We start from the raw sequence: 10651 nt of genomic DNA, 5'->3' as shown, positions 1-10651 counted from the left end.
GCAGAGTTCCGCAAAAAAAGGCCTCTTGCGGTGAGCACGATATCTCTGGACTGGATCATCTAAAATGCAAAAACCAAATAAATTTCATTAATATAATAAATAATCTAGTGATTGATTGAAGAAATTAGCCAAAAAATTGTTTGACAAAATGGCGGCTACTCAAAGCAATAGTTTCGATTTTCGACCAAAATTCGGGTCTTTAATTGTTTATAAAAATAAGAAATTTTCATCGGTTGGGGAAATCCTTCGATTAATTACTAAAAGAAATATAGTTAAGAAGCTTGTGTAAAAATTTCAGACCGATCGTTTCAGCCGTTTCTGAGAAATTTTGCTCAACGACTTTGAAAACACCGTTTCGAGAAAAACGAGTTTAAAGTTTTGAGAGCACTTTACATGTCGTCGGCGCGCCTTCACTAATGTGTCTTCGAAAATATTCATCGGATGAAATTTTGTGTGCGTGTACTCAGATATATATATATATATATTTTGAAAATCCTAACCTTAAATAACCCCTTAACAAATGAAAACGCCAAACCTTGAAAGTTGATAATAAAACGAAAAATGTCGTCTATCACAACGTGATTGACTGGAAAGTGCAACCTATGCTCAAAAATAAATAACGAATGGAGAATAAATAAAAACTGTATTTGTATATTATTTTAATAAAAAAAATAACTCAATAAAACCAAAAATCTCCACATTTATTGCCTCTAAGGCGGAAGAAAGTTCTCCGCTGGGCCAGCTAGTAAATTTATAAATTAAGCACCAGTGAAGAAATCGGAACAAAACTTTGCACAAATACTTGCAAACTTTTCAAGACCACTTATATCGAACATGAGGACCTCAGTGCTAGTGACCAATTTTTTACCGCAAATATCGGTAACTCTCTGAGATATCCTGAAGAACTTCAAGGGAGATATGTCTTTTAACGGATCGCCTCCGTGCAGAAAATTTTGCAAAATCAGGTCAATACTTCCTCTGGCCCCATACACCTCATATACTTTAAATAAACATTTGGTTAACCTACCTAAATTCAGTAACCCTTAACCATGAAGGGTTACTTAAGAGGAATATTTCGATTTTTAAATTGATTGAATTCTTAAACGATACTTGTGAGAATTTTGGAGAAATGATATCTCGAGGTCTACTTGCCGGCATTAAAATTAATTAATTCTCAACGAAAGCTCATGAATAACTCTCACGGAATAAAATGTATTGATCTTAATTATCAGGTCCAATCAAAAAAAAAATTAGGAACCCATTTTAGGCACGATCATCTTCATTGAAACGAGCACCACTTCCATTTCATCAAATAATAATTTATTTATTAATGCAAAATTTTATAATATAAATAGTGACGTATGAATCACTTACAGATTGAATTGATCTACAATATTTTGCTTAACTACTAGTACATCTCACGAATTCGGTTCAGACATGGGGTAATGTGTGGCAGACAAAAAAGCGCACTGTTGTTGATGGAATGTCATCTTCCTATAGATCTCTTCACACTGTTGCTGATATTGCTGTTGTTGTAGAGTGACCAATTGTTGTTGCAACAGCTTCGTTTGTTGCTGGTGATGCAAGAACCATGCGTGCTGTTCTAGCAGCGCATGTTCCATCATCATTTGTTGTGTCCGCTCAATTTCTTGTGGAGTTGGAAAATATCTAGCCGTTGGCATTTGTGGATGTGGTACTCCCTGTGCCATTGCTTGATTAACGTTATATTTCGATTCAAATGCGTTTGTGACGACTTGCGCTTGTCCAGGTGACGCACTCTTCTTGATAGACTCAACTTCTGGATTCACGGTCCAGTAATTTCCGCGTCCCGGATCGCTTGGTGGACGTGGTATCTTCATGAAACAGGAATTTGTAGTGAGCGTATGACGAATCTGGCACTGCCAGCCGCGTTGATCTTTTCGATAGTACGGAAAATTGTCCATGATCCACTGTTGGATGCTACTCAATGTTAGTTTCTGCTCCGGGCTGCTTCGTATGGCCATCGTCACCAACGCGGAGTAGGTGTAATTCGGTCTTATGTCGATTGGCTTGTTGTCTTCATCGTTCGAGAGTATGCTGCGTATGGAAAAGTTCGACTCGAATATTGGTGACATTTTTCTGAAGAAGATGAACTATGTATGGACTTGTTTCGAGGGATCAAGATGTTTGTGCTGAAGAAGTGAGCTTGTTTCTCAGTGTGTTGTATGAGATGCAAATGCTGTCTGCTGACGAATCCTTTCGAATCCTTGGTATTTATATCATCAAAGTCAGGGAGTCACTGTGACTCAATATTCGTCTTATTTTGGCTGAGAGTTATTGAGTTTTTTGTTTTAAAGTCAAGTTAATATCAAAACCAAATTATAAAATCAAGGTTAAACCAAGGGTTATAATCTGGTACACCAGTAATTATATCAGCAATACAGCGATGTAGAATTTAAACCAACCAAGGACAGGAGATGGAACTGAAATTCCTAAGAAATGTCTACTGTCCCTTAGGTTCTTTTGTTAAAATAACTAAAGAAAAAATTAACGAAAAAATGAGATCAGTTTTTAAACAATACAATTAAACAATACAACAACAATAAGTAATGAAAGCAACGCTTTGAAAAGTAAAATGCTTTCCACGAAAGGGATTATGCACATGTGGTAAGCATCTATCGACTACCTGAGCTCTTGATCTGCTTCGGTAGGCTTAACTTTCATTATGTAACAGTTGTGTCAGTTTCATACCTGCTAACATCGCTTGACCATTAAAAAAGTTAGAGGCTTAAAGAACAATAGATTCTCCGCTGACCTTGATCACATTATTTTCCTGCGTTGACTTCTTTCCGCTGTAATTGATAGCTTTGAGAACAGTTGTTCTCTTTCATGATCTTTATTTCGTGACTTAGCATCGTTGGTTAAATAAATCGAAGTTACAGCGATGCATATCGGCTCTCAAGCAGGATAATGGACTTTAAAACCGACCTTTGTGGCAAGTACAGCTTTTCTTTGTTTCAAAACATCTTATGGAGATTGTGAAGCCATGTCATGACTTCCAGTCGCTTGGAGATAATTATGTTCGATGCATCTAAAGAGATCAAGCTACAGAAGTGTTCCAAGAAATTAGTTTGAGGCCGTATAAAATGTTCTTCAAGGTAAGAAAGGGAAAATATGCATCAATAATTCTCTTGGAAAATAATCTTATATCATCTCAAAATATAAAGTCATTGAAATATGAATTTTAACCTATATTTCGTTTTATGTCTTTGGCATTTTTTGTGAAAAATTAAGTCTTTAAAGCTATTATAGTTTGATCCTCTATTACACTCCCAGCTTAACGCGAATTTCCCCTATGTTCAAGTCAGTGTCACTCCCTTACCTGCCACATCTGCAGAACAGCTGATATTGCTACGCGTCATTTTTCTACCTGAGATGACCTTTTTCCGGAACGATGTGTGACTTATCTCAGAGCTTCTATGTTTTATTGTTTAAAACTCTATTGTTCTCGCCATAATTGATTTAAGAACAATCGACTTTTTAACTTCTATATCACTTTCGAATGCTATAATCCTTTTTCCTGACCTTGATTTTTTGACAAGGCATTCGACGTTATTTTGACATCATCAAACTCTTTGGAGCAGAGATGTGCCTCTTAGCATATAAATACGAAATCGTTCAGAGCGAAAGTCATCAGTCATTTTTAGACATCCGTACAGAATAGCACTTGAAATTCTACTTTACTTCGTATAAACTTCACACTCTCAACAATCATCCACAATGGCCCAAAATCTGGAATCCAATTTCTCCATCAGAAATTTGTTGGCAGGACCAGATGGCACCAACCCAGCGCTGACACCACCACCATCCGATGGGTCTCTATCGCCCAACATTTCCATGTCGTCGAATGAAGATAATAATGGATGTCGCCCGAACTTGACTTATAGTGCGTTGGTGACAATGGCGATACGAAGCAGTCCTGAAGGCAAACTGACGTTGAATGCAATAAAAAATTGGATCAGTGATAACTTTCCCTTTTACCGAAAGGATGAGCAAGGCTGGCAGAACCAGATCAGACAGACACTAAGCACGAACTCATGCTTCCTTAAGGTGCCACGTGCTTTGGACGACCCTGGACGTGGAAACTATTGGGCGTTGAGTTCTGAATTACCAGCAGTTCGTACTGCCAGTGTGGGAAATGGAAGTGCGATCGGAGCATTGATAAATGGTGTACCACATCCTCAGGCTCCAAATGCGGTTTACTTCCCCACGCCCCACGAGGTACAAGAAGCTCACCAGATCCAGTTAGTACAGGCGCTACATGAGCAGCATGCTTGGTATCAGTATCATCTCCAACAAACACAACTATTGCAGCAACAATTGTTTATACTGCAACAACAACAGGCTCAGCAGCACTATCAGGACGTATACCAGAAACTAATGTTCCATCAACAACAAGTCGAGTTTCTGACTTCGCAGCAAATATCCACATAAGAAATTTATATTAAGTAGTTCACACTATATCAGAATATCGTATATAGACATTCGTTAGTTAGTAAGATAGAGTGACTTATTAAAGCCAGTATTGATTGTGATATCGAAAATAATTTCTGTTAAAAAAAAAATGATTAAATAACAATAGAAGAAAAATACAAAAGTTTTCATTATTAAACTTTTGTTCTTGAAACGCGAATAGAAATTTATGAAAGCGATAACAAAAATGTATGGTGAAGATTGTATAGTAGTTCTGCTTAACAACCACTGTACTTTCCATATAATAAAAATCTTTATAATATACAATATATATTATATAAAAGAAAGTCGTGTTCGTTACTCCATTCATAACTGAAGGACGGCTGAACCATTTTGACTTAAATTTGGTTTGGTGGTAGCTTAAGACCGGCAACAGAATACTTTTTATTACATTACCATGACGTGAGTAAACTGTGAAAAAAAGAACGCAACAAACATTCCATATAAAAACATTCTCATAAAAATGAAAACGAAAAAATGCTGATAGCAAAACGAAAAAATTTTCAGTCATCACCAAAAATTAAATTTAGTAGTACAAATTAATGTACCCCTGTTGAATCATCAACAAAATAAGTGTGTCATACACTAATTGATGAAGAAAATGGTAGCAAAGATTACATGATACGAAACCCTCTTATTTCTCCTCAAACCGACCCACCCCTGATCTCATATTTTCAGTTGGTAGCAATGCGAGTTGAAGAAATTTTTGACAGCTCATGTCAGAAAAGGTGGGATGCCATAAGTAATACCGTTAGGAAATGCACTGATAATATTAAATTTTATGAAACTACTATTTTGCTATTCTTTGTTATAAATCACATATATTTGTATTTAATATATATTTTATGTTAATAAATTAATATATTTTGTTGCATGAATGTATAAAAAATCACGTTTTTATCTTCTTACTTATTTATACTTAGTATATAAGTATATCTAAGGTAGTATATAAATGATATAGGCCTACTGGAGAAAGGAGCATTTAAAAATAATGTCTAAAATGTAAAATTCCCAAAAGTGATTTCTAAAATGGCTAATCTAATTTTTTCGGTAGTGGCATCATTGTCCAATGTTATAAAAATGTGGATTTTGACAGAGCTCTCTCAGAACAAAAAGTTTCGTAGCATGTCATCTTCGATGATGGTTTATATTTTCTGGATGTCCTTGGTAGAACTGAAAACACATTCCTAATGCCATTAGTTTTAGCCACTATTCGTGAAAGATCCAACATTGTGGTTGCAGTTGCTTCTTCTAGAATAGAGGGCACATTGGGCAAAGGATTGCGTACGGCTCATTCAAGACTATAACAGTTAACATCTTCAAAATGTCGAAAATCATATGGAACGAATGGACAATGGCGCATAGACTTGCATTGGACTTACCAATCTGACGTTTGAGTTTAAACGACTTAAATTTCCGAGTCGTCTTGCATTCGCTATAAATATTAACGGATTATATACAGTTAGGAGGTCGAAAAAAAGGCATTGTTCAAGAATTTTTTCTCAGCAAACTATTTGGTTTATTGATTTGAAACTTGGCAGGTATATTATGACTACCTTAATCTATATTCACATATTATATTCACAATTTTGCAGAGGTCCGCAAAAAGAGGCCTCTTGCGGTGAGCACGATATCTCTGGACTGGATCATCTAAAATGCAAAAACCAAATAAATTTCATTAATATAATAAATAATCTAGTGATTGATTGAAGAAATTAGCCAAAAAAATGTTTGACAAAATGGCGGCTACTCAAAGCAATAGTTTCGATTTTCGACCAAAATTCGGGTCTTTAATTGTTTATAAAAATAAGAAATTTTCATCGGATGGGGAAATCCTTCGATTAATTACTAAAAGAAATATAGTTAAGAAGCTTGTGTAAAAATTTCAGACCGATCGTTTCAGCCGTTTCTGAGAAATTTTGCTCACCGACTTTGGAAACACCGTTTCGAGAAAAACGAGTTTAAAGTTTTGAGAGCACTTTACATGTCGTCGGCGCGCCTTCACTAATGTGTCTTCGAAAATATTCAACGGATGAAATTTTGTGTGCGTGTACTCAGATATATATATATATATATATATTGAAAATCCTAACCTTAAATAACCCCTTAACAAATGAAAACGCCAAACCTTGAAAGTTGATAATAAAACGAAAAATGTCGTCTATCACAACGTGATTGACTGGAAAGTGCAACCTATGCTCAAAAATAAATAACGAATGGAGAATAAATAAAAACTGTATTTGTATATTATTTTAATAAAAAAATTAACTCAATAAAACCAAAAATCTCCACATTTATTGCCTCAAAGGCGGAAGAAAGTTCTCCGCTGGACCAGCTAGTAAATTTATAAATTAAGCACCAGTGAAGAAATCGGAACAAAACTTGCAAACTTTTCAAGACCACTCATATCGAACATGAGGACCTCAGTGCTAGTGACCAATTTTTTACCGCAAATATCGGTAACTCTCTGAGATATCCTGAAGAACTTCAAGGGAGATATGTCTTTTAACGGATCGCCTCCGTGCAGAAAATTTTGCAAAATCAGGTCAATACTTCCTCTGGCCCCATACACCTCGTATACTTTAAATAAACATTTGGTTAACCTACCTAAATTCAGTAACCCTTAACCATGAAGGGTTACTTAAGAGGAATATTTCGATTTTTAAATTGATTGAATTCTTAAACGATACTTGTGAGAATTTTGGAGAAATGATATCTCGAGGTCTACTTGCCGGCATTAAAATTAATTAATTCTCAACGAAAGCTCATGAATAACTCTCACGGAATAAAATGTATTGATCTTAATTATCAGGTCCAATCAAAAAAAAAATTAGGAACCCCTTTTAGGCACGATCATCTTCATTTAAACGAGCACCATTTCCATTTCATCAAATAATAATTTATTTATTAATGCAAAATTTTATAATATAAATAGTGACGTATGAATCACTTACAGATTGAATTGATCTACAATATTTTGCTTAACTACTCATCTTCATTGAAACGAATTCGGTTCAGACATGGGGTAATGTGTGGCAGACAAAAAAGCGCACTGTTGTTGATGGAAAGTTATCTTCCTAAAGATCTCTTCACACTGTTGCTGATATTGCTGTTGTTGTAGAGTGACCAATTGTTGTTGCAACAGTTTCGTTTGTTGCTGGTGATGCAAGAACCATGCGTGCTGTTCTAGCAGCGCATGTTCCATCATCATTTGTTGCGTCCGCTCAATTTCTTGTGGAGTTGGAAAATACCTAGCCGTTGACATTTGTGGATGTGGTACTCCCTGTGCCATTGCTTGATTAACGTTATATTTCGATTCAAATGCGTTTGTGACGACTTGCGCTTGTCCAGGTGACGCACTCTTCTTGATAGACTCAACTTCTGGGTTCACGGTCCAGTAATTTCCGCGTCCCGGATCGCTTGGTGGACGTGGTATCTTCATGAAACAGGAATTTGTAGTGAGCGTATGACGAATCTGGCACTGCCAGCCGCGTTGATCTTTTCGATAGTACGGAAAATTGTCCATGATCCACTGTTGGATGCTACTCAATGTTAGTTTCTGCTCCGGGCTGCTTCGTATGGCCATCGTCACCAACGCGGAGTAGGTGTAATTCGGTCTTATGTCGATTGGCTTGTTGTCTTCATCGTTCGAGAGTATGCTGCTTATGGAAAAGTTCGACTCGAATATTGGTGACATTTTTCTGAGGAAGATGAACTATGGACTTGTTTCGAGGGATAGATGTTGAAGATGTTTGTGCTGAAGAAGTGAGCTTGTTTCTCAGTGTGTTGTATGAGATGCAAATGCTGTCTGCTGACGAATCCTTTCGAATCCTTGGTATTTATATCATCAAAGTCAGGGAGTCACTGTGACTCAATATTCGTCTTATTTTGGCTGAGAGTTATTGAGTTTTTTGTTTTAAAGTCAAGTTAATATCAAAACCAAATTATAAAATCAAGGTTAAACCAAGGGTTATAATCTGGTACACCAGTAATTATATCAGCAATACAGCGATGTAGAATTTAAACCAACCAAGGACAGGAGATGGAACTGAAATTCCTAAGAAATGTCTACTGTCCCTTAGGTTCTTTTGTTAAAATAACTAAAGAAAAAATTAACGAAAAAATGAGATCAGTTTTTAAACAATACAATTAAACAATACAACAACAATAAGTAATGAAAGCAACGCTTTGAAAAGTAAAATGCTTTCCACGAAAGGGATTATGCACATGTGGTAAGCATCTATCGACTACCTGAGCTCTTGATCTGCTTCGGTAGGCTTAACTTTCATTATGTAACAGTTGTGTCAGTTTCATACCTGCTAACATCGCTTGACCATTAAAAAAGTTAGAAGCTTAAAGAACAATAGATTCTCCGCTGACCTTGATCACATTATTTTCCTGTGTTGACTTCTTTCCGCTGTAATTGATAGCTTTGAGAACAGTTGTTCCCTTTCATGATCTTTTTTTCGTGACTTAGCATCGTTGGTTAAATAAATCGAAGTTACAGCGATGCATATCGGCTCTCAAGCAGGATAATGGACTTTAAAACCGACCTTTGTGGCAAGTACAGCTTTTCTTTGTTTCAAAACATCTTATGGAGATTGTGAAGCCATGTCATGACTTCCAGTCGCTTGGAGATAATTATGTTCGATGCATCTAAAGAGAGCAAGCTACAGAAGTGTTCCAAGAAATTAGTTTGAGGCCGTATAAAATGTTCTTCAAGGTAAGAAAGGGGAAATATGCATCAATAATTCTCTTGGAAAATAATCTTATATCATCTCAAAATATAAAGTCATTGAAATATGAATTTTAACCTATATTTCGTTTTATGTCTTTGGCATTTTTTGTGAAAAATTAAGTCTTTAAAGCTATTATAGTTTGATCCTCTATTACACTCTCAGCTTAACGCGAATTTCCCCTATGTTCAAGTCAGTGTCACTCCCTTACCTGCCACATCTGCAGAACAGCTGAGATGACCTTTTTCCGGAATGATGTGTGGCTTATCTCAGAGCTTCTATGTTTTATTGTTTAAAACTCTATTGTTCTCGCCATAATTGACTTAATAACAATAGACTTTCTAACTTCTATATCACTTTCGAATGCTATAATCCTTTTTCCTGATTGATTTTTTTACAACGGATTCGACGTTAGTTTGACATCATCAAACTCTTTGATGAAGAGACGTGACGTTTAGCATATAAATACGAAAACGTTCACTGCGAAAGTCATCAGTCATTTTTATACATCCGCTCAGAATATCACTAGAAACTCTTCTTTACTTCGTATATTCATCACATTCCAAATAATAATCCACAATGGCCCAACATCTGGATTCAAGCTTCTCCATCCGAAATTTGTTGGCAGGTCCTGATGGTACCAATCCAGCGCTGACACCACCACCATCCGATGGGTCTTTATCGCCCAATACCTCTATGTCGTCGAACGAAGAGAATCATGGAAGTCGACCGAACTTGACTTATAGTGTGTTGGTGACAATGGCGATACGAAGCAGTCCTGAAGGCAAACTGACGTTGAATGCAATACAAAATTGGATCAGTGATAACTTTCCCTTTTTCCGAAAGGATGAGCAAGGTTGGCAGAACCAAATACGGTAGACGCTAAGCACAAACTCATGTTTCCTTAAGATACCACGTGCTTTGGATGGTCCTGGACGTGGAAACTATTGGGGCATGAGTCCAGATTTAGCAGCAGTTGCTTCTGTTAGTGTAGGTAACGGAGCTTCACTTGGTGCCTTAGTCAACGGTGTAGCACACCCCACAGCCCCAAACGCGGTATATTTCCCCACACCACAAGAAATAAGGGAAACTCAGCGAGCAATGCTGATGCAGGCGATGCAGGAACAGCAAGCATGGTTTTCGTACCACCAACAACAGGCGCATATATTACAGCAACAATGGGTACAACTGCAGCAGCAACAACTTCAGCACCAATATGCAGAAATATACCAAAGACTTGTCTTCCACCAACAGCAGATGGCGTCTTTTACTGGACAGCAAGTTCTTTCCTAATTTTAACTGGTTATTAAAAGTATGTGATATTAGTTGTATTCTTATAATATCTAGTGTGAAAAGATAAAAAAAAATATGAAAAATTAAAATTGAAAAAATATCGATTTCTT

General features: G+C 36.5%; 3 protein-coding genes across 3 annotated transcripts; 1 reads left to right on the top strand and 2 right to left on the bottom strand.

Moving 5' to 3' along the window:
- Window positions 1-1418: 1418 nt before the first annotated feature.
- On the bottom strand, window positions 1419-2114 carry LOC128921759 (forkhead box protein I1-like). The gene has a single exon (XM_054229923.1). It carries the CDS (start codon window positions 2112-2114, stop codon window positions 1419-1421), a length of 696 nt encoding a protein of 231 aa, XP_054085898.1.
- A 1645-nt stretch (window positions 2115-3759) lies between these two features.
- LOC128921758 (forkhead box protein I3-like) lies at window positions 3760-4473 on the top strand. The gene is made up of 2 exons (XM_054229922.1): window positions 3760-4260; window positions 4384-4473. Exons 1-2 carry the CDS (start codon window positions 3760-3762, stop codon window positions 4471-4473), a joined length of 591 nt encoding a protein of 196 aa, XP_054085897.1.
- Window positions 4474-7507: 3034 nt separating this feature from the next.
- LOC128921757 (forkhead box protein A2-like) lies at window positions 7508-8209 on the bottom strand. The gene has a single exon (XM_054229921.1). The coding sequence runs from the start codon at window positions 8207-8209 to the stop codon at window positions 7508-7510; it is 702 nt and encodes a 233-aa protein (XP_054085896.1).
- Between the last annotated feature and the right edge of the window lie 2442 nt (window positions 8210-10651).

The sequence above is a fragment of the Zeugodacus cucurbitae genome, chromosome 4 (genome assembly GCF_028554725.1).
Source record: "Zeugodacus cucurbitae isolate PBARC_wt_2022May chromosome 4, idZeuCucr1.2, whole genome shotgun sequence".
Taxonomy (NCBI): Eukaryota; Metazoa; Arthropoda; class Insecta; order Diptera; family Tephritidae; genus Zeugodacus; species Zeugodacus cucurbitae.
The sequence above is the reverse complement of the archived record's forward strand: the minus strand, read 5'-3'. Positions and strand labels throughout refer to the sequence as shown.